Genomic DNA, 24,048 nt, shown 5'->3' on the forward strand with positions numbered 1-24,048 from the left:
GAAACCCAAGCAAAGATTGACACATCTTTTATATACAAACAGGTCAGTGGTACAGATGAAATCCTTTTCATAAACGCCTGAGGCAAATGTGACCTCTCTCAGAGTGAAGAACTGATCCTTCCTCCCTGCCTGGGTAACCATTCCTTAGCAGGACACTTGTGGGGACTCCTGTGAGTACCAGAAGCCCCTCTGGGTCTAGGTAGAAACCTTGCCACCTTCCCACGGAGGAGGCGTGATATGAATGTCATCTGCTGCCCAGGACCTGGGGGTATTAAACTGTTCCTTCCCAAGAACTTGACTCTATTTCCTGGCAGTAGCCCAGAGGAAGGGGAGAAAGGGACCAACAATAGTGTGAGGAGGTTAAAAACAAAAAACCTGGGTATTTTGATTGGGGGGGGGGGCGGGGAGAGGAGAAGGAAAAAAAAGAAAACTTGATAATCAACGGAACCCTGTCAAGCCACTGTATCAAATTCACCACAGGGAAAACCATAGGAAGATCATTACTTAGCACCAATTTCTTTGACTCTAGAGTTTTTCCTTTTCCTTTCAGCCCTTGGCTGTGAGAAGCTGTGGGGCTCAGCTTAGCCTCGTCAATACTTCCAATCAGTAACTGAGTGTGAAAGGCACGTGGTCACATGCCAGAGAACAAACAGCAGCTCACACTACTGAGGCAGCTCCCCTGGAGGGTCATGCTACCATGGCGGAACGTGAGGGACCCCAGAGTCTCTTCCTGGCTTCTCCAGGCTGTCAGCTTTACTCAAAGCGACGTAGGTGGTTGTAGAGTGACTGCACGTAGGTGAAGACACACATGGGGTCTGGCTTCCGGCCCATCACCATCATGTCCTCCACTTCAATGAGGCGCTCACAGTTGGCCAGGTCCCTGAAACAGAGAAGCCCCGTCAGAACATGGTCCCTGAGAACAGCCACAATTGACCTATTATTGTCACCGTCTCCAAACAGAATTCACTCAGAGCCTGAGGTGTTCAAGTGCACACCAGAAGGGAATTCACACACTCCAAGGGATTCTGGGAGCAGCTAAGTCAATGGGTATTTCCCAGGCTTCCATGGCCACAAACCACCTATGCAGCTCATACAGAAGTAAGGAAATTGCACATGTCAGTATCACGTGGCAAGTCAGCAAGAACTGTGAAAGCAAATGTAAAATTGAGGCAAAATGCTAATTTCACCCATTTGCTTCCTCAGATAGTACCCTTGTTTTTTATTTGTTTGTTTTCTGTGTGTGTGGGCCTGGATGTCCTGGAACTTGTTTTGTAGACCAGAGCTGGCTTCAAATTCACAGAGATCTACCTGCCTCTGCCTCCCCAGTGCTGGGATTAAAGCTGGGTGCCACCACCACCCAGCTGTTTTTGGTTCTGTGAGATGGGAGCTTGCTGTGTAGCCAGCCTAACCCTAAACTCATGATCCTCCTGCCTCAACCTCCAAAATGATGGGATTATGACCTTGTACTTTCATACCCAACTATGAACTAGTCTTTTAAACTTAAAAAAAAAAATCCAGGGGTTGGAAAGACAGCTCAGTGATTAAGAGCACTTACTGCTCTTCCAGAGGACCTGAGCTCAGTTCCCAGAGTCCACACCAAACGACTCATAGCATCTGTAACTCAGGGTATCTGACCACCTCTGGCACCTAAACTCATGGGCACATAGCCACATACAGACATGTAGAGAAACATATCTACACATAATTAGATGGATAAATAGACAAACAGGCAGACAGGCAGGCAAACAAAAACCATGATCCAGCAAGGCACTGTAGCCCATGACTTTAATCCCAGCACTTGGAAGGCAGCCATAGGTATATCTCTTAAGTTCGAAACGAGCCTGTTCTACAAAGTGAGTTCTAGGCCATCCAGAGTTACCCAGTAAAACCCTGCCTTAAAAACAAAACAAAAATTAAAACCATGGCTCACAGGGCTGGAGAAATAGTTCATTTGGTGCGTGTCTTGCAAACACAAGGACCCTATAACATCCCCCAAAACTACATTTTAAAAAATAAAAATAACAAAGCCAGGCACAGTGATGCATACTTGTATCCCAGCGCTGTGGGGGATGGGGATTGATGAGCTCCAGGCACCTGAGGAATGACAACTGAATTGTCCTTTGACCTACATACATGTGCATACACACATGACCCACAGTAAGGAAGGTGAATTTAACCATGATTCAGCAAATACATACATGCTGTTGACCTCTGTAACCACAAGCTCTGCATTCATGGATTCAAACCTTATATAAAAATTAGTAAAGACCTGATGGCCCGCTTCAGTCCTCTTTGGGCACCTTGCATACATATGAGCATGCGCACACAACGGCACATACATACACATAAATAAAAATAAAATAAATTATATATAATATATACATGTAGGTGTATATATAGGTATACATATATGTGTGTGTATATATCTTGTTTTTGTTTTTTGAGATAGAGTTTCTCTGTGTGGCCTTGATTCGCTTTGTAGACCAGGCTGGCCTTGAACTCACAGACATCTGCCTGCCTCTGCCACCCAGAGTGCTGGGATTATAGGCATGCACCACCATACCCAGCTCTTAAATAAATATATTAAAGAAAAAAGTGTATCAGTACTAAAAATGTAAACTCATTAGACAGGTTCCTGGGGAGATGGCTCAGTGGATAACAGTGTTTGCTATGAGGACCTGAGTTCCCTAACAACACCCATATAAAAAGCTAAGCATAGCCAGGCATGATGGTACACCCCTTTAAACCTAAAAGGCAGGTGGATCTCTGTGAAATTGAAGCCAAGGGCTACCCAAAGAAACCCTGTTTTAAAAAAAAAAAAAAAAAAGCTGAACATGGATGTACATGCCTTTAACCCCAGCACTGCAGGAGCAAAGTCAGGCAGATCCAGGGGTTCACTGGCTAACCAGCGTAGCTGAAATAGTGAGCTGCCAGTTCAGTGATACCCTGTAGCAAGTCACTAAGGCAGAAAGCGACAGAGGAAAGCTCCCATTATCTTCCTCTGGAGTCTGCATGCACACACATGGGTACGCAAACCCATACACTATGCATGGACCTATGCAACACACACACACACACACACACACACACACACACACACACACACACACACACACACACACGCTGCAGAGCAGATAGTGGGAAAAAGAAACCTTAGTATGAAATATAAACCGCTAGCTCAGATGCCAATACTGACAATCCTTTCACCCCTCATTGCCCATTTCCTGGGCAGTCAGTCAGAATCCACCTCTGCTCACCCCTGACTCCCAGCAGGCTTGTAGAAAGGCTATGCTTCCATAATGTCTTTATACACCTTGCTACCCCAAAGCCCAGGCAGATGGGAGACCCCAGCAAGCAGCAAGCCAGGGATCCCCAATCCTATCCCAGAGCTTGCAGCCAGCTCAGCACAATTCATGCAGCACTTTCACAGGACAGCTCTCTGAGCTGTGTGCTCCCCAGACAAAGACTGTAACATTAGCACCACTGGGCTCTGCTCTGGAGAGCTGGCCAGAAACCAAATGTCAAGGCGAAATGGAGACATCTGTCCTGGATCCCATCCCCGCCTCCTGCCTCCCCCTGGAGCTGTAGAGGGTGACCTGTAAGAGTACCCAGAGACTACATGATGGTGACAAATGGATTTGGCACCCTTTCTCCCAAAACAGACCAAGGTAAGGCTTCGGTGTCAGGGACGTCCAGCTACAAAGGTGTTCTGTGGCCAAGAGTTGAAAATTCTTGAGTCCTTCAGAGGCTGGGGACCTGAGTTCACCTTCCAATGCTATCACTTGTCATCTGGTAACCCATCCCCACATTTCAGGGAGAGCCTCAGCTTCCCACATCCTCTCTCTCTCAAACCTGCTGTTCAGAAACCCCGGGGTGCATGCAAACCAGCCCCACATGAGTCCACAGGGTCATCACTGACAGTGGCAGCTTCTACGATGCCTCTTGTGTTAAACGAGGACGGCACTAGCAGCCCAGCGCCTCGGCTTTGGAAGAGAACTCACACGCTATCTGGTCCCCATAAAGGCTCTCTCTCCACTTACTCCCCATCCCCCAGGTCCAGGACTGTTCTGACCCCTGTGCAGGAAGGCTTTGTCCACCAGGAAAGTTGTCCCTTGTATCATAGCTTGCCCTTGGCTTCCTTGTACATTTTACCTCTGACTCCCACAAGACTGTTCCCAGCTAACTTTTCCCCTACAAGAATGCCCTTCACATGGTGGACTAGAACCTTTGCACCTGTGTCTTCCCCTAAACTGAAGTCTGTTTCCTGAATTGTACTCTCAAAGGGCACGGAGGATATTCTCTCCCCTGCTTTCAAACACGGTCCAGCCAATGCCCCCATGCCCTGCGCAGGAAGCAAGCCCTCCAGATAAGCAAGCTACAAAGATGGAAGCAAAGGCCTCACCCTGTTGTCACCCTCCACTGCCCTGACAACAAGTCATGGACAAAGTGCTGCCGTTCCCTGCAGGTGAACAGAGAACTGGTCCCCACTCTACCCCCACTATCCTTTCTAAGTTGTGCAGAATGGGGTGGGAGGATGGGGGGGGTGAGGGGTGGGGTGGTTGGGGTGGTTGGGTGTGTGCAGTTTCTAAGAAAGGGAATCGCAGCATGCAACATGCAGCCAGCATCTCTCAGCACTCTTCCCTAGACCACCTCTGCCTTTCACTCACTTCCTTCTCCAGTCACTTCCTACAAGTGCATCAGAACCCCTGCCTTTGATACCATTGTCTGCTCCACAGCTGACCCTTAGGGACACTTTCCTGTCACCCATCTTGTCCCTGCAGATAGAACATGTTCCTTCAGAGGCACTGTGGTGCCAGCTACAAAGGCAACAAGATTCCTCCAACTGCCAAACAGGAAAACACTGCTACACTTGCTTGAGCATGTTGCAGCCAGCCATGAACCTCCCAGGAGTCAGATACGGGACAGTGACAGCTACCACTGACTTATCAAGAGGTATGTCTCAAAATATTAGAGGCCCCAATTGGCCTTTACTTTTTTTTTTTTAATATGCTTTTGTTACCGTGATCCAGGTTTGTTTTAAATAATCCAGACTACATGGAGAAGTCCACAACACTCAGATGACTTCAAATGTCACCCCACAACCTGAAGCAGGGGCGACGCTGGCTTACTATTATGCACCTTAAAGAGTTTTTTGTTTGTTTGTTTGTTTGTTTGTTTGTTTTTTTACTGTTTATTGCATCTTTAGCTACCCCAGGCCATGGAGGAGAAGCTGGAGGTAATTTTTAAGACTGTTCTAAAAGCAGGCCAGGGGTGGGACTGCGGCCTCCTGTCTGGGTTTAGACACAGACACATGGGTTCTACAAATAGTGCTCAGGCCCCTCTGCTGCGTGTAACTGGAGAGCAGGCGCATTCCACGCAGGGCAAGTGGAAAGCCTTGGGCTGCACGTCCTGCGGCTTCCTGTGCTATGGGCAGGGGTGGGAAGAAAAGGTGCAGAAGGGTCAGGCACACGCCCTAATTTGTCCCTTCCATAAAAGGAGCTGCTCTGCCCTTGTTCCAGGCCTTAAACACCTGTCAGGCAAAGGACGCTTTTGCTGTCAGCAAGGCATCACTCACACAGATTAGGAGACAAGGAACCTCTGGGCCCAGAAGTTACTGGGGGGCGGGGGGAGGCCAGGGCGGGGAGCATACACATTTACTTCCAAGGTTCCTAGTGCATTTCGTATACTGGCTCATGGAAAGTTCTGGAAGCATTCCTTTCCTGGGTGAAGAGTTTGAGAACACTATCAGTGGGTCCTTTTTTTTTTTTTTTCCAAAGGCCATGCCTCAGTTGGACACCAGGCTTCTCTCAGTACAGGCTGTCTGTTCCCAAAATGGTCTTTTTGTTGTTGTTTGTTTTGTTTTTCTGAGACAGGGTTTCTCTGTGTAGTACGCCTAGTTGTCCTGGACTCTCTTTGTAGACCAGGATGGCCTCGAACTTAGAGCAATCCACCTGCCTCTGCTTCCCAAGTGCTGGGATTAAAGGCATGCGCCACCACGCCCAGCTTCAAAACGGTCTTTTTGAGCCACCCTCTGCATTAGTGGCTCCCAGTGACTTTCAAAGCGCCATGTATCCACTCAGATGTTGCTGGCTAATCTAAGATGCTGACATTGGCTCCAATAACCTCAGACAAGTGTCCCATGCATGCAGCTTGTCTAGCCAGGGATTCCAAGAAGCCAGGGGTCTAATAAACACTCCCTTCCCAGGAGGCCCTGGGGACCAAGCCCACCTCCACAGCCCTCTCTCCCCAGTACCTGAGAGGTAATCTCCCAGATGACTCATAAGGGGAGGTACCTTCCCAGGCTCTGAGTAAGCTCCCCACACAGACCTACCGCTGATGGCCCTCCCTACTCTTTACAGTCAGCAAAAAAGCCAGAATTCATCTCTGAGGTCCCATCATACCCTGCTTCCCTCCCCAGCCACAGGGAGGTAGGGCCAGGGCCCTATCCTGCTGTTTGCTTGGGGAGAGAAGAGAGCCAAGCCTGGCCAAGCCTCCCCCCTGCACCTCCCCCACACCAGGTTGAGAATAGAAGAAACATCTGTGTGGAGTCTGGAGACTCTGTGAACTCAAACCTCCTGCTGGGAAAGCACATCCAGGATTCACTCTGGCCCTAACTGCCTAGAGAAGCTATGTTCCTTAGAACATGGGGCACAGGGCCACCACCACATTGCCCAAGATTGTCCCTCTCCCTGCTACAACACAGTTGTATCCTTAGCTGTAGGTAACCAAAGTGGCCAGGGCTTAAACTGGCACTGCTTAGCCCTCTAAGCTTCAAGGCAAAGAATGCTGTAAGCCAAACCTGGCCTCTCTGACCGGGGTGAGTTGGAGGGTACCTACGTGGGATCCCTGACCCTACACATTCTAGTCTGACTTTGACAGCCGCCATTCCTGAGTTTCAAGCAGCTGGGCCTCTTCCTGTGAACCACCCCTCCCCACATCATGCCGCGACACTTGGCTTGAGGCCACCATCGTCTGGATCCAGTTGCATAACACACTCGTCCAAGCTGTTTCTGCTATTAGGATGACAGCTAATCCCAAGCAGCCAAGAGAGGGAAGGCTTTGAAAAGTACCCCAAAGGGACCTAGAAGCCAAATCGACACAACAGGCATGGACCCCTGTCCCCAAGCCTCAGGTTGAGGAGCTCTAAGCCAGACACACACACCCCTTCTGCCTCCATAAGGAGCACTTATGCCCTAAAAGGGGACAGTGGCCATGGCTCCAGGTAGGCTTCCAATGCGTTCTGAGACCTTTGTCTCCATCCCTTCTTTCTCCGTCCAGGCTCAGGTCCTGGTGGGGAGGACCAGAACTAAGTGCTGTGGCTGGAAACAGAATCCAACCAATCGCTTGAGAACAAATGGAGATGTGGGACCTGAGGGCTCAACCAGGACAAACACAGCCCCTCAGAGGCTGCACAAGAAGCACAAAGGCATAGTGAACAGCCACCCTGGAGCCGGCCTTCCTTCTCTCTAGTCTTCAGAAAGCATCAGGGTGTATTTATTAAGGTCTGTGTCCTGCTCTCTGCTTCAGGAACTGTGCTGTGCCACCCTGACCTGACCCTGTGACTGGAGTTAACCAACAAGAGGCCCTGGGGCAAGAACAGGAGGGGCAATGAGGTCAGAGCATTTACCTGGGCAGGCCCCTCCCAGCCAGTTCCCAGTGTGCTGGCTGTAACCTCACATCCATGGCTCAGCTCCTCTCAGGCAGCTTCCCACAGACCCAGAACTTACAGCACTCTCCTGCAGTGTATCTCCCAGGAGTAATGCAAAGAAGGCAGGTGCCAGGGTTTGAATACGGCTTATGGCTTGTATTCACCCTAACTGTGCTAGGCACAGTCCTTAATGTAACTGTGCTGAGAGACAGTGCAGTTATTGAGAGGGTGCTGTCCCACCAGTGGCACCTGCCCCTTCTCACATCTCTGCCCATAACCTCAGAAAGAGTCTTTATAAGAAACACCCTGTGGCTCTTCTTCTCTGTTGTTAACTTGAGTGAATTTATCTGCATGGAAGCACGCCTCTGGGTGTGTCTGTGAGAATGTTTCCAGAGAGGTTTAACTGAGATGGGAAGACCCATCCTGAATGTGGGTGGCTCAGTCTTAGGGGCTGAGGTCCCAGCACCAAATAAAAAGGAGAAAATGCACGGAGCATCACCATCCCCTATCTCCTGACTCCTCCTCCCCTCTCTTTCTGTTTCCTGTCTGTGGATACAATGTGACCAGCTACCTGATACTCTGTTGCCTTGCCTCTCTCAAACTGTGAGCCAAAAAACAAACAAAAACCTTTAAAAACCTTTCTTCCTTGGACGCCTTTATCAGAATTTTGTCACAGTAATAAAAATTTTAAAAAAGAAAAAGAAAAGAAACGAACACACATGCAGCCCACTTGGAATACATACCCTCCCAGCTGGAATACACACCTGTGACCCACAGGGTCCTGACAACTCATATCTGAGAGTTACTCTTAGCCAAAACCAGATCCCAAACGGGTTTTCCAAGCACACCCTGATCCCAGAACTGTGCTCCCCGCCCCAGATCCTCTCCTTAGGAGTGGGACATACAAGTGTCATAGTTTGAATATGGCTTGCCCCCACCCAGGCACATGTCGAGGCCTGATCCCTGCTGTCACGTATTGAAAGGCAGTGGAGCTTTTAAGAGACATTTAGATCACCAGAAGCCACCCTTATGAAGGAATTAATGTGGTTCTAGCCAGAGTGGGTAAGTTTTCTCAAGAAGAGGTGGTCATATAGCGCCAAGGCCCCTTTGTCGCCCCAACCCACACCCCCCACACACAGGTGACACTTGGTTCTCGGCTTTTCATCATCAACTGAAGCAGCATGCAACCCTCACCAGATGACAAGCAGCCCCCAGCACCGTGATCTTGAATGTACAGCCTACAGAGCCAAGAGCCAAAACAAACCTCTTTATGAATCACCTAGCCTCTCATGCTCTGTTACAACAGAAAACAAGCCTAAGGCAAGAGGTAATTTCATAGTCTATGCTATGACAGTATGTAGGAAAGCATAATCTACTTTTAAAATATACCAGGCAATCTAGGTTTTCTGCTGAGGACCTTGGCCCCAGCCTGAGAGGATCCCTGCCCCACTACCCCTCGGGCTCTGTGTGGGGCTAGTTTCGCAGACTATACAGCAAAGGCTGAGCACCCATCAGGGAAGCAGGAAGAGCAGAGATGGCTGCATCACTGAGCACGCTCTTCACAACCCTCAGTCTCCCCACTCATATAAGAGAAAGATGCACTGGGTGGCCTCAGGGTCCCTAAGCTCACCAGAAAGCTGTCCCCTGTGCCCTGACCTTACTCAGGGCAGAGTTGTGCTCAGAGTCAGGGCTGGGACTTGCCACACTTACTCAGCCATGGTGAAGGCCAGTTCAAAGTTCTTCTGTCTTTGTGTGGGGCTCAGGGCATTGTAGTCAAAGGCATCAGGGAAGAAGGAGTGGACCAGAGCACAGAAGGCCATTCCATCACTCCAGCTGGAGGAGAAGTTCTGCAGGTCCACATGCTGCAGGCAGAGAAAACAGCCATCAGCAGGAACCCCACTCCTGGGGCCTAATTCAATTCATTGTGCAGATTCTCCATCCCCAACCCACTGAGCAGCAAGCCATCGCCCCTTAATGTGCGTTACACCAGACTGCTCAGGTACAATTTCTAAGCATGTGCTGTGGGTAGTGTGGGTACCACTGAGAAGGCATGAGCTCCCTGGCCCTCATCCCTCCCCAGCCTGGCAGGATCTTGCCCTGCCAGCAAGTGAAGGGCAGACAAGATGCCCGGCTTGTCTCGAACCACTCACCTGGTAGCCCACAGTCTTGCTACGGCACCATTCTAGCAGGATCTGCTTGATGCTGCTGGCACTGGCCACACCGAAACTCTGTGACCGCTTTAGTTTGGCCCTGGTCTCACCTTTGCCCCTGTGGAGAAAAGGCAAGCCTGCAGTGGGAGCCATTCCTACACCTCCTGGTCAGTACTCCACCCACACACTACAGATATGGTCACAGCACAGTGGCACACATCAGGCACGGAGCCTTCTATCCACACCCAGCTTTCCAGGGCCCCTCACCATCGTCCTGAACATCCTTCTCACTCTTTTCACCCGCCTTCCTTCTCGGCTTCCATAATACCCAAGATGGGGCAGAGGGAGCTTCCTGGATGTGATCCTTTCAGGAGAGCTGAATCTCATCACTGAAGCACGAGCAAGCAACCTGCCCTCAGCAGGCAATGAGGAGCCGACAAAAGCACTGAATCAATCTGCAGAGGAGGCTGTAATCTAAGGACCACCTTTCTGATAGGGAGTGACTTGTGAGCCCCTGGGTTCCACTGCACCACTTTTTCGTCCTCAAGCAGGACCAGCCCCACAGCTGGGCCTCCCCTGTCAGACTCCCAGGCCATGGCCAGAAAATGAAGGAGAAACTATTCAAATGCAAGGCTGACCTAGGAACTCTGAGGGAGCAGAAGGCCAGGGCATCTGTAATGAAGGGGAGCATCTCTCTGTAGCCCAAGCCCCACAGCCCTCTTCTCTCTACAAAAGGAAGTCCTCAACCAGCCCTGCAAAAAGCCCTGACCTTGAACTCTGCCTGAGAGACCTGATCTTGGGGACATCCCATTGGGAAGTAGTCAGGGCTCAGCCTTGTTCCGCTATGCCTGACCATGGCCTGACCATGGCCATGGGAACTACGGCTAGGATGGGGGTGAAACATCCATACTTGCTTGCTGTATCCTGCTCCCACTTCTCAAACAGCGCCTTCCGAGCCTGGGCCCCCGAGGTACGAGGCAGCGTCTGCGACCTCACCAACTCCCTGCGACGCTCTCCCTGGCGAGGGCCCTGAGTCGTAGCTGGAGGCTGCGAGGATGGGGGTGACTGCGGTGGGGTCACCAATGGGGGGCTGAGGAGAGAATCATAACTCAAGAACACAGAACCGGCCCTCACAGGCACTCCCCTGGGCCCCAGGTGGAACACCCACTCTGGGTGTGCATACAGACAGCCTAGACCTATGAAAGACCCCTGTATGCTGGAGGGGGGTGGGGGGGGCAAGTCCCACCTGCTCAGGTCCCAACTGGTTTTGCAGGTTTTCTAAACTGAGCTGCAGTTGGTAGCATACATGGCCAGTGGGCCCAGCTAGGGAGGGAAAGTGGCCCCCTCTCAAGGCACAACAATCTTGAGAGGTGTCAATGCCTGGGGAGGGCAGGGGTATACCCAGAGCCAGACCCCCTCCTCTACCACATCTAGATAGGACCCTCATTGTTCTCCCCTTGGAACAATCTGCCAGGAAGTCACAATTCTCCTTTTATTATTAAAAAAAAAATCCATCGTGCTACCCCACCCCCATTCTCACATGCAGTCAGCCAGCCAAAGTCAGGCTCATCCCAAAGGAAGCCCCTGCTGTCTGCCCTAACCCTGGGCCTCTCTCTAGACATCTGCTCTTCCTACAGCAGCAAGTACCTCAACTCCGAGGTTCCCCAGCCAGAATAGAAAACAGAAAGCCAAATGTTACCCTGCCCACCTTCCTCCCAGAGAGATTAAGACATGCCCCTCCCACCCCCACTCCCACCTCAACAAACACCAGCAAACTGGATTTGTTTTGAAGGTCAGAGAAGCCAAGCTGCAACCAAGCCTCTCCATACCAACCTTGGTCACCTCCCTTCCCAGCTCCAGCCCCTCCTGCCAGTCCACTGCTCTGGTTCTGCAGCGTCTCCCAAGACAGTCAGCCCAGAGAGCCCTGCAGCTCCGACCCCTGCAGAGCCTCACGCTTACCTGTCCTTGCGTTTGCCAGCTGTCACTGCTCCGTACCCAGAGCCAGACAAAGACCGTGTGAAAGAGGAATTTTTCTCTGTAAAACCAAGGAAAGACAGAAACAACCGACTTGACCGGACTCGGCATCCCTTTGTAGACTAGCAAGATTTAGGGCTCAGTAGGCACTAACTCAGGACAGTGGCATCAATGAAGTTCTTCAAACTGTCCCCTCCCTGCTCTTGACACAAAGCCTGGGGTCTCTGATGCTATGTGACCAAGTACTGCTCCAACTCCTCCTGGGGAAGCTACAACAGCAGCAGCCAAAGTCATATACTGGGATAGGACACAAGCCCAGTACAGACCTGCTACTGCAGAGGGGACCATATCAAATATACAAGGTAACCATGGTCTCAACCTGCCATAAAACCCCCACTTAATGGCATCTCTGGAGAGGAATGTGGTTAGGTCAGGTCCCCTGGAACAGGGAATACAGTGGGCTGGGGTATCACCTGGGTGTCCCGAGTCTCCTGCCAACCCCCACCCAGGCCCTGTCCTCTCTCACCCACTCTTAGGTGGAATCAGGCCCCAAACCACCCTCTCATCATACCAGTGGGACTAGGAGTCCAAGGGCTGATGGCATCACTAGAGCTTGGGCTGAAGCTCCCCAGAATGGCAGTAGATGTGGGTGACAAAGCTGAAGCTGAGGTCTCCCCAGAGAATTTCTCAGAGACTCGGGTGACAGCTGTGACAGGCTGGTGGGGCAGCCTCAAGGAGAGACTCACGGGGCGTGGCCTAGGGGGCTCCGGGGCTGATGAGGTTTGGACCTCAGAGGATCCATTGGCTGGACCTGTAACATGTGACCAACCAGGGTATGTCGTCAGCTAGGGCACCCACCGCCTCAGATTTCCCTACAACACTGCTCCCAGCAGCTTCAGGAAGCCTTCTTGACCACTCCCGCCTCTCTCGCCTCTATCACCACATATAGATTACTGCATCAGTCAGCTCAGTAAATACTAAATTGCCTGTCGGTCCACTCTCTCTCTACCCACTTCTTTGGACAATTTCTCGGCCTCTGCTTTCTTTCTTCCTGAAACAGGGAAGACCATGTCCTTGAACTCCCATTTATCTGTGCATTTTAATTTATTGTTTTTTCAAGACAGGGTCTCACTATGTAGCTCTGGCTGGCCGGGAACTCACGTAGACCAGGTTGGCCTCCAAACTCACAGAGATCTGCCTGAAAGTGCCTCCTGAGCACTGGGATTAAAGGCGTGTGCCACTGGGCCTTGCTCTTTGTATTTTAAAAGTTAGACTACACATTGAATAAGGATGCTCCCCTCCAGTCTCTCTGCCTGGTGGGGGTCAGTCTCAAGCATCTGCCCCCAAAGCCAAGAGACGGCAGGCACAGATGCCCGGCTGAGGCCCTGAACCTCAAACCTACCCAGCCAACTACCTTCTGCCTTAAGCACCTACCTGCACATAGCTGGTGTCCGTTCTCCATGATGCATGAGTTCGAAGCTCGTCTCACCTCAAGATCACCGGCTTCATCGGGGTCCACACTCTGCAAAGGCACCAACACCACTGAGCCCTGTCAGTGGGAGCCAGCTGCCCACCCTAAAGGCACTTTCTCAGATCCCTTTCTGGTTCTAGTGGTGAAAACCTCACTCGTTTGGGGAAGAAAGGATCTCCCAGGAGGTTCAGTGGGGAGCAATGGCCCAGAGAAGACAGATGAACCCACCTAGCTGCAGAGACCCCCACAGCTTGAGAGGCTCACCCCAGAGACCAAGAAATCTGAGAATAAAGATCACGTTTGCAAGTTCTGAAGCAGTGTGTTAGGCGTACTCGTACATACTTGTGTACACACACACACACACACACACACACACACACACACACACACACACACACACACACAACCCACAGATGATGTGTGGGGAGGACAAGACCCCAATCTCTCACAGCTAGGACTGTTCACATGGAAGAGGTAGATGTGGTGAGGTGCAAGGTCCTTTGGAACCAAACACAGACATGGAACCAAGTCACCTTGAGGCTTTTCTGCCAGACACAGCAACACAAGGGCTCTCCAGACATACACCGTGTGGGATCTGATTGGCTTCTATAGAGCCTCCAGCTTCCCAGGGCTACAGTAGGTCTGGGAAACAGGAACCAACACCAAGAGGGGGGTGTCAGGGGAAATCCTGGGATCTTGGCTGAGCTGCCAACCCACCAAGTGGCCTGGGTCATAGCCCATCTCCTCTGGTCTCAGATCAAGAGCCGGGGCAGGCTACACAAATAGAATTTAGTCATCTAACAAACACCAGGCCCATTTTACCCTCAGGGCTCAGAGAAGGTACCTGCTGCCTATGGAATCGACGGGGGAGGGGGGCAGCCAGAATGTGTAGCCAGAAAAATGGACCCTCCCCTTTCTCAGCAAAGGTGTGACGGGCTTAAGAGTGTCTAATGACACTAAGGTTAGGACAATCAGCCTAGCAAAGGGCAACAGAAGCTGTTCCTAACCTGTAGTTCTGCTAAAGTCCAATACAGGACAGCTTAAATGGATGGCTGGCTGTACCTCTCCTAAGATCCTTCCGGGCTGTTTCTCTGATCTACAAAAGCTTCCCAGGCAATGTTTGTCCCTGAATCCAGGAAAATTAGGTCCTCCCACAGCCAGGGTTGGAGGTGCCCGCCCACTCGTCCAAGGCAGGAAACAGGCAAACAGGTACACAGATAGTACTGAGCCAGCTTGGGAAACTTAAGGCAGTCTGCCTCCTGGGGGCAAAAAGAGTTCTCCAAGCAATGCACCCAAAGCAAGTCTCCTGCGAGCTAGGTACCCAACGACAGAAGCTAGTGTCAGGAGAATGACTGGAGGCAACAAACGCAGAGAAGCATAAAGGCCCCAGTGTTGTGATTCCGCATGATCATTCAGCTCTGGCTGCGAGTCTGGAGTCCCTGGACTTAAACGAGGAGCCCACAGCATGACTTAGGAGCATAGTTCAGAAGCAAACAAAGATTGCGTTAAAGGAGACAGATAGCAAGTCAAGCCCACAGTCCCTGAAGGAGAACTGGGGAGAGGGCAAGGGGGCGAAGGGCAAGAGTTCTGTGCTCTGGAGAAAAAGGAAACTGGCTGGCAGAGTGAGCAGAGGTGGAGGGAGGAAGGATGCCAGACCTCTTCCCAACCCTCTTGCAAGCCTGGGTTTGGGGCCTGAGTGACAAGAAGGTCTGTTGAGGAATACTGGGGAAGGGTGGGCAAGGATTTCGTTTTGGGGCAAGATGGTGTAAGAGGCACCTGGGACATGAGGGAGCATATCTGAGACCAAGTGTAAAACAAAGGAAGGATGGATGATAAGGAAACAGTTATGGCCTCCACCAGCTCCTGCAGATAAGCACCTGCTCCCAGAGAGCTGAGAAGCCTGCCTGCCTGCCTGCCAGGAGAACAGAGCAGGCAGCCAAGGAATTGGGAAGACACCCAGCAGGAGGTTGAGAGAGCCAGGGAAGGAAGAAAGTTTAAAGGGAGCCTGAGGTCAAGGGAAAGAAAGTCAAGATGAGAAAATGTGTCCATTGTGTTTAGCCAAGGAGAGGTCACTGGTGATGGCAGTAGAAACTAGATCAGAGGTAGGAAGGCAAGAGACAAGCTGGGGAGAAGCCAAGAGAAGGATCCATGAGCCTCTGCTGCAGAGGCTTCTCCAACTCGCAAGCTCCAATCACCTGAGGAGCCAGGGAAGGGGACCCCAATTTTCGCAGGATGGAGAGGCAGGGCCACACGGACAAGCTTACAGACTGGTGAAGTAAAAAGGCCATCTGTAGGTTACAGTCCTGGGAAGGCAACAGAGGACTGAACCCAGAGTCCCAGGTTTTAGATAGGAGACACCCCAACCCTGCCCCGCATGCAATTTCTGATCTAAGAGAGGAAAGGCAAGCCTACCCTCAGGACCACAGAAGATCTGACGTGTCTTGCACTTCAGAACTTGCAAGGGGCACCTCTAGAAGCCTAGTGCTGAGTCAGCAGCAGAAAGAACCAGCCTTTCCAGATGGAAGCCCAGCCTCCACCATCACTGAGGCCAAACAGCTGCTCTGGGGTCTCTGTGTCGCCCCCACCCTGACCCGCCCCGCTCTTGTCCAACAGGTTCCACAGGTCTAGACAGGGGCCTCAAAGGACAAACTGCTAGTGAAATCATTTTCCCAGGAATGTAAGTATCTACAACACCCCCCCACCGACACATTATAGGTCTCTACCCCACATGGTACCCAGGGGACAGGACAGAAGTAGCTCCTACATCTAGTGTTGGCCAGATTCCTGCTAAGGGGTCTCTACAAAGAGGAGGGTCAGGTATAGAGCTGAGCCAGGACTCCCAGGTTCCCCTGCCTCTGACTCCTCTAGCCCCAAACTGCAACCACTTCTGGCCTGAGAAAGCGAGGAGGGATGGGGGGAGGGCAGTATCTGTCATGCTTCAGGCCAAGGGGCCGTTCTACTGTGATCTCTAAGCCATCACCACAGAGAGGGAATCGAACCTGGTGTAGGAGGAGGAGGCTCTCAAACATACATGATGGCTGAAGACAGTGATCAAATTAACATTTGAGGCCAGGGGTCTCTTCCTGTCACCCAGGTCTCTGTCCACAAAGCACCCTGGCCTTGTAGAGGATAACTCATGTTCTATCCCAGGGGGTGAGCCCCACTAGATGCATCTCGGCAAGATGGAAAAGGGTATAAAGCCTGAGATGAACACACAGTAGGACCTTCATAGATGGCAGAACCCGGAAGGGAAAGGGTTGAGCCCAGCTGGGCTGAAGCAAGCTCTTGTCCTCAGCCCTTGCCCACCTAAGGCTGCTGCTCTGTTGCCCAGTTATCCACTGCCGTTCTCTGTTTGGGGCAGCCTAGTCCAAACATGGCTGGGAGAGCCCTCTGTGTGCTTGTTCCAGAGCACAGTAGAGCCCCAAGGCTGGGGACAGGTCCTATTAAGCTGGCCTCCTACTCCCACAGTCTCCTGTCTCGGCTCAGTTTTAGGGATGGGGAGGTGCCCTGTGATGGAGCCCAGACCTGGGAATTCAGCGAGGGTGGCAGGGGGATGAGATAAATGTGGTGTCGGGGACTGAGAGATGAGACCCTCTTATTGGAAAGTTCTGGCTTTTTTTTTCCCCGAGGGAAGGGACCCACAGAGACACAGGAGCTCACATGTGGGCTCATCAAAACCCACACAGGGCAGAACCCCTGTCTAGGATGGTTAACACTGCTGCCCCAGCCCATCTGCACTCACACCACAGCTTTTGAAGACGCCATCCAAACTTCGCCCCAAAGCATTAAGCCCCCTTATCACACTGGCTCTGGGAAAGGCGGGCAGATAAAGTGAGTCTGCTTTCTCTCACCATGGGGCCTCTGACACTCAGCTCTTGGCAGTTATTACTGAGGGACTTTATTGTTTTGGCCATGGCGAGCCAGCTTAGCTGAGGACGACAACTCCAGGGAGCAATGTATTGCCAGCCTCAGGGGCCTAGGCCTGACCTCGAGCCGCAGCCATCCACCCCAGGACCCCAGCCTCCTGGCTCCCTTTATCTCAGACAACAGTTTTGCTAACCAGATCCGCTGGACACAAACTGCCTAGCCTGCTCACTGCACTGGACCCAAAAGGGCTGAGCCTGTCCCCCTTGGGTTATTATTTTACTTTTAATTGTATGTATGGGGGTGGCACTGAGGGTGTCTGCAAAGGACAACGGCATTGATTCCCGCCCCACACACACACACATCCCCCCACCCCTACCCCTGAGCTAAAGCTGCAGGCAATTGTGAGCTGTGGGTGCTGGGAATGGAAACCGGGTCCTCTGCATCAGCAGCACGCACTGAGTATCCGAGCAATCTCTCCACCTCTACGTTCACCGTTCACCACCATCACTCCAGCCTCCTCATGCCTTGGTTTAAACACAGGGACACTGAAAGTCCATGTCTCAAAGTCTCTCCTGCGTGCTCTAAACAAAGTGCCTGCCTCCCAAGCCTCCCTAGTTATCTCAGCAGGCTGCCCTGTCCTCTTCCTCCTCCAAGACTTCCTTGACTATCTCGCTGCCTCCTGGTTACATGCCTTTAAGGTCTGTGTGTTCAAAAGCGGATGACTTGACCATCCCCTTTAGCACAGTTACATGCTGAGAGCAACCCACCTCTAGTCCCCATTGCTTCCTATAAAGGGGTGGTAAAAACCTGCCTCTGCAAGGTCTGGCCACAAACCAGGAGGGGCGGCCACCGTTGGCTTGTAGCCACAGGATAAGGCCCTCACTCCAAAACCCGTTACAGATATAGAATAGGAGAAACCATGCAGCCCTCCTTCAAGCACCCATCTGGGACTCCATCCATCAATCATCCTTGTTCATGACCAGGAAGTACTTACTACCACAAACCAGCTCAGAACCTGCGTGGGTGCTCCTGAGAAAAGCACATCCGGGGGTCAGGCAAGGTGAAGTAGCCTTAGGCACAAAGAGCTGGTGACCAAGGTCTGTGTGGCCTCTGGTCCAGTTGGAAAAGGGCCAACCTCCACCCATAATGCTCAGTTATGCTTGCTACTCGCTGCCCGGGGGCCTTTCTCAGGTCCTCAGACTAGTCTGCAGCTCCTGAGCCTTTGTCCTCAGTCCCAAGAGGCTGGAGCATCTTTGTGAACCCCAGCCTCCTCCGTTAGCCTCCCCCAGCCTGGGTCTCTGCCTCTGTTTTATGTCCAAAGAGCACCCTGTCTGCTGACTCCCACTCTCGAACTTCTGTCCCAGGCAGCTCACCTGATTCATCCTTTTTGCTTGGACCATCACAGTTAAATTGCCTACGAGAGCCAATTCTTTAGAATTGAGGCATTCCCTCTTAGAGGGAAGGGGATGGCTCATAAGACTCAGGAAACTCGCTGAACACAGGAGGCTTGGAAGGTCAGAAGGTTACAAGACTCACCAGCTCCTTCCCTGAGGTTATGTGGACAGTCAACAACTGATGGAGAGAGAAGAGCTGGCGGAGCTGCCTACAAGCAGCGCAGGGAGCTCCTCAGATGCAGCGTGCATGAGTCACCACCCCTGCTACTGTGCGCTTTTGATGTTACAGCTGCCTTTGAGTCACCCATGCTCCTGTAAATAACCCCAATAAACTAATTGGTTCATCAAGCCAGTCTTGGATGCTCTCTTTGGAGTAAATAGATATTTGTTCGTGTCTCCCGGAGCGGGGAAAATCACAAACTCCTCTCCATTCACCCTTTAACTCACCATCCATCCCTGAAGGAGGGCACTAGATCCAAGGAGGACCCTGTTCCTTCCCCCACCCAGTTCCCTCACTCTTCCTTCTGGTGAATAATGGCAAATTTCCATCTTAAAAAGTCACCACCTGTGATACACAGACACACACGAGCATGCGCACGCATGAGAGTCAGATCGTTTTTCTTAAAACTTGAACATCTGCCTCCACAAGCTAAAACTGGGTGTTAAAACTTCAAAAGCAAATGACAGCACACTGCACTAGGCTCATGCGAGCTCACAGGGTCAGTTTTTATACCAGGGGCATGTGGATCATCATATTCATAGGAAAGATTTAAATGTTTCCAAATTTCTAGGTACTTCCTGTGGTGCACACCCACGCCCCCATCCACACCCACCCCACGAAGCCCTAACGTCAAGGGCCTTCACAACTCACGCCTCCCTTGGACACCAGAAGTCTCCGCTCTATCTAGCTTGTGAACACTGTTGGCACTCTGAGGCAACACGCACAGTTGCCCCATTTGTAGCAGGAGCAGCAAGACCTTAGCCTCCCTTCCATCACCAAGTCTTCTTCAAATAACCACTGCAAAAGGCCCAGAGTCTGGAGTAGGGCATCTCTACTCACTCTACTGCCACTGCTCAGTCTGGGGCCAGGCTGAGACCTCCAGGGGCAGGAATGTGCCTAATCTCCACAGCAGATTGGAGGGCCTGTGAAAATGCACCGAGGCAGGGGCGGGTACAATGTACTCAGACCCAAGCCCCGAGTACATTCCGGGTCAGGGTGGAAAATCCCACCTAAGGGCCACTGCACACACCATGGAAACATTCTAACCAGGCTCTGCCACTCCAGGAGGCCGTGCCCAATGTAGTAAGACTAGTCCACACCGGCCTCTGCCCAGTCACTGACCCCAGAAATCTAGACACAGCTAAAGGCCAGTTCCCACCCCTCCGTTTCTGGGTTCCCAGTAAAGAACTGCCCCCTGCAATTTGTTACTGAGCAGCCTGGACCAGACTGCATCCACATGCACACGCGCGCGCACAAACACACACACACACACACACACACACACGCACGCACGCACGCACGCAACTCAACCTGGGTTAATCTACAATCCGAGCGGTCAGGCCTCGGCAAAGCAAAGCAGAGTCAGTGTAGGGGGTAGATAGAGGGTGCTGACTCGCAGTTGAAGGCCCAGGCAACAGTGAACTATCAAAGACTGAACTTTGGCGTCCAGACTCTTAAAAGTCTTAGGACAGATAGGAGTGGACAAATCTCAAAGCAAAAACACCACCCGGCTCCAAAGAAGGGAGAGGTGCAAGACAGGTGCAGGGGGTGCGACTAAAACAAAGTTTCTCCTGTCCTTTCCAGCTATGGAGAGCTAGTGTAACCAGGGTTACCAAGTCCCAGCGGCAGGTGGAGGTATAGCTCTCAGACTAGAAGACGCCCGCCAGCGCACGCACTCGGACCAGAGGGGCGGCACCAACCTACCCTACCCTACACCCAAGCACGACCCCGTCCGCTCACATCCCGCGCGCCGCGCCCCTAGGGGGGCTCACCGGACTGCGACCGGACAGCGAGAAGGTGGCGTGGCTGGAGAAGCGTGCAGTGCCTAGGCGGGGGGCGCGGTCTGTAACTGCCGCCGCAGGAGGGGGACTGGGCGTGCCGGGTGCATGGGACACACCAGTCGCCAAGCCCAGCGCCTCCACCTGGCGCGTCAAGCGTTCGAGCTGCGCTTGCAGCCGCTGGTTGTCACGCTGCAGCTCCGCCACGGTGCGAGCCAAAGGGCCGGCCAGGCGCAGCGCCTCGGCCACGCGCTGTTCCACGCCGCGCTGCAGCCCCTGCATGTCCTCGTGCAGTGCACGCACCGCACCCTCCAGCGCCGCCTCGTAGCGGCCCAGCGCCTCGCGCACCGTGTGCGCCTCCTCGGCGTCGGGGGTCGGCTCCATGGCCGTACAGCACGCACCGATGGGACAGCTGGCAGAACAAGGGAGTCGAGGAGAGATCTGCGGCTCCTTGCGGCGACTCGGGGGCAGCGTCTGGCTGCGCCTGAGGGGCGGCCGGAGGGGCGGGGACAGGGCGGAGCCGACCAAGAGAGCCTCGGGACTGGGCGCCTTGTGGGGAGGCGGGGCTGGGAAGGCGGGACAGCCTCCTCCCGGACACCCCGCCCCTTGGGACTCGCCGGGCTGGTGTGGGAGGCGGGCCCCCGAGGCACTGGAGGAAGGAGAGCTTGCCCTCTCTCCTTTGCAGGGGTGCGGATCCATGGGGGAGAGTAAGGAGTCTCATACCCCTTTGACCCGAGAGGAGTGGTGTGCGGCAGGGGGAAAGACCTGGGACACACCAGAAGACGTCCAGTGGACGTTACACTAGGAACCACATTTCCTATAAAGTTCTCACCTGCAAGGACATGGATTCTGTTTTGGTTGTGACCTCTCACCCTGTTCAGGGAACTACAGCTGCTACACCCTCCCCTCCCCCCGAGTACAACCACTCTTGACTCACCCTTGTACGCATCTCCAGTCGCCACCGGTACCATGTGATTCTCAAATATTCATTTGTGAGACTTTTTTTTAATATTTATTTTATTTTATGATATTGCCTGCTTGTCTGTATTTACACAGCATGTGTGCCTGGTGCCCACAGAAATCACAAAAAGGTGTCAGGATTCTCTGAAACTGGAGTTCCTGATAGTTGTGAGCCACATGTGTGTGCTGGGAGCCGAGCTCAGGGGGTTCTCTACAAAAACAGCAAGTGCTCTAAACTGCTGGGCGGTCACTTTAGCCCACCCACTTGTGAGAATTTTGCCTGGGATTTCTTGCACCAGTTCTGAGAGCTCAGGGAGAAGGAGGCAGATGGTGAGGCCCTCCCATTCCGGGGGGGGGGGGGGGGAGAGAGAGAGAGAGAGAGAGACTTCCCCCATCACTGGCCAGTGAGAACTTCGGGTTGACAAAGGCCCCTGTTAGGAGATCTAGGAGAGGCTGAGTGTGAACAGGGAGGTTAGGACCAAATTTCCAAAATCTTGCTATGAGCAGCTTTGGGATCAAAAGACCAATCCGTGTCAATCCCCCACCCGCCACCCCTCAAGCTCAGGCAAGAACATCTACCCACCTGCCAACCTTCAGCCTCTTTTTTCTCCAGCACTTTTTTTTTTTTTTTTTTTTTTTTTTGTCTGTTGGTTTTGGTTTTGGTTTTTCGAGACAGAGTTTCTCTGTGTAGCCTTGGCTGTCCTGGACTCACTTTGTAGTCCAGACTGGCCTCGAACTCACAGTGATCCGCCTGCCTCTGCCTCCCGAGTCTGGGATTAAAGGCGTGCCAGGCCCCAGCACTCTTCTTCCCCTGGCTCCATAGAGCTCTCTTCTAAGCCTGCAAACCTCAGACCCCAGCAAAGGAAGGAAGGAAGGAGGCAGTTGTTGCTTAGGAAAGAGTATGATAGCATTGTAAACACTTAAAATAAAGATGAGAACGTCTCATTCTTTGTGCGAAAAGGCTTTTCTAATTATCTGGTGGAAGGAGACCCAAAGACTAGACAGGCTTTGTGAGATGATCCACAGGGGGAGGCTTCCAAGGATGTGTGGGAGCCTCCAGACCCTCCTGGACTGGCCTTCCTTCCCTGTTAGGAGCTGGGTCAGCCTAACAGATGCTAAGGGTTGATCCCCTCCCCCGAGTAGGGACAGGAAGAAACACTGGGTTACCTAATCCAAGGAGCTTTCCAGCAATTATTTCATGGGAAAGTCAAGTGCCAAAAGGCGTGCATGTTGCATGTCTGTGTGTGTGTTCCAAGCAGCCGTCTGGACAGGGTGAGCCAAACCGCTCCTCGCATTCTTTCTCCGGGTGGAATCTTTGATCGAGACCTGGAGAGGGGCCACTGCAACAGCTTATGGCCCAAATAGTGCTGACCACCCTACAGATCTGAACCTGCAGTCAGAGAAGTCCAGCCATTCCTTTGCAGAACCAGGGAAGCAAAGGCTGCCTCAGAAAGACCCAGACAGGTTAGTCCCTGGCTTCCTGGACGGCAGCCTAGTCGGCAGGGGGTGGAGGTGGGGTGTTGGGAGGAGTCGATTAGAAGATCTCATCCACCTTCCAGGAGAAAAGGGGTGGATGAATCTCTAGGGTGGGGACCCCAAGGAGGAGCAGGTAAAAGGGGTTAGAGATCTGCCAAGGACCCAGACATCCTCCCCAACCTCAGCTTAGTTATCTGGTCCCTCCCTCTCGAGACATTGTGAGAAGACCTAAGAGCAGCTTGGGTAGAAGGGCAGAGCAGGACTTCTCCTGGGGCCAGAAGTAGAAACTCTGTCAAAGGCAGAAATTAGAGCTGGCTGTAGGTTAGAGGGTACAGGATGCAAAGCAACCTCCCACCTCCAGAGTCTTGTCCCTTGGCAGTCAACCTACCCCTAAATTAGAGATAAGCCTGGGGTGCTAGCAGGGTGAAGAAGATGAGGAGGAGGAGGAAAGATGGGAATGAGGGAGAAGGGTTATCTTGAGTCTGTCCAGAAGACCAACACCACCCTAGAGCCTGGCTCCAACAAAGATGGGGGAGGCAAAGTTCTGCTCCTAGCCCTGGGCTCTGCTCAACTCTCCTTGGAAGCCCCTTTTCTACTCTCCCCTGGACAGCTCCTGGCCTGTACCAGGCTGTGAGGGAGGTGAGAGCAGACCAATCAAGCTGAACTCCCCCACATTCACTGGCCCTGATGTCAGAGCAAGTAGAGACCAACCTCCCACAGAGCGCTCTGGCATCTGCCCTCTGGCTCTCCTTACTGACCCCACAGCAGCCTGCTCCTCCTTCCCTCAGCTCAGGCTCTAGGTTGCATCAAAGTTCCTCCTGTCTGTCACCTCACAAAATCAAATCCGTGCCAAGCCCAAACACAAAGGCAGAATCGCGGACCTGATATGGGGAAACTGAGGCCAGGAAAGGGGCAGGGACTGACTGGCTCAAGGCTGTTCAGCAAGAAATACGAAGACACAGTAGAACTAAGAAGGACCCTAGCCTAATTGGAGAACATTCCCCTCCCCTCTCTGGGCACAGAGTCAGCTGGTTCTAGGCAGCACTTTTCTCTCTAGATTGGCTAGAAGCTCAAATCTCCTGAAGTTGGTCTTCTTATGTTTCCTAGGCT

The 24,048-nt window shown here is 52.4% G+C and overlaps 1 protein-coding gene across 1 annotated transcript; it reads right to left on the reverse strand.

Annotated features, from left to right (window-relative positions):
* Positions 1–408: 408 nt before the first annotated feature.
* Smtnl2 (smoothelin like 2) lies at positions 409–20,967 on the reverse strand. Its single transcript, XM_051167519.1, has 8 exons — positions 20,497–20,967; positions 13,207–13,294; positions 12,344–12,583; positions 11,758–11,833; positions 10,709–10,888; positions 9,799–9,916; positions 9,359–9,510; positions 409–880 (listed from the first exon to the last, which is right to left on the reverse strand). Exons 1-8 carry the CDS (start codon positions 20,884–20,886, stop codon positions 754–756), a joined length of 1,371 nt encoding a protein of 456 aa, XP_051023476.1. The 5' UTR covers positions 20,887–20,967; the 3' UTR covers positions 409–753.
* Between the last annotated feature and the right edge of the window lie 3,081 nt (positions 20,968–24,048).

This window comes from Acomys russatus, chromosome 25, assembly GCF_903995435.1.
Source record: "Acomys russatus chromosome 25, mAcoRus1.1, whole genome shotgun sequence".
In the NCBI taxonomy this organism is placed as follows: domain Eukaryota; kingdom Metazoa; phylum Chordata; class Mammalia; order Rodentia; family Muridae; genus Acomys; species Acomys russatus.

Bases quoted from the DNA above. Each gene is read 5' to 3' on its own strand.
- Smtnl2 (XM_051167519.1), bottom strand. From the start codon at position 20,886: ATGGAGCCGACCCCCGACGCCGAGGAGGCGCACACGGTGCGCGAGGCG. The intron at 12,584-13,206 runs GTAGGTGCTTAA...CACATGTTACAG, and splicing joins CGGACACCAGCTATGTGCAG to GTCCAGCCAATGGATCCTCT. The intron at 9,511-9,798 runs GTGAGTGGTTCG...CTCTGCCTGCAG, and splicing joins GCAAGACTGTGGGCTACCAG to CATGTGGACCTGCAGAACTT.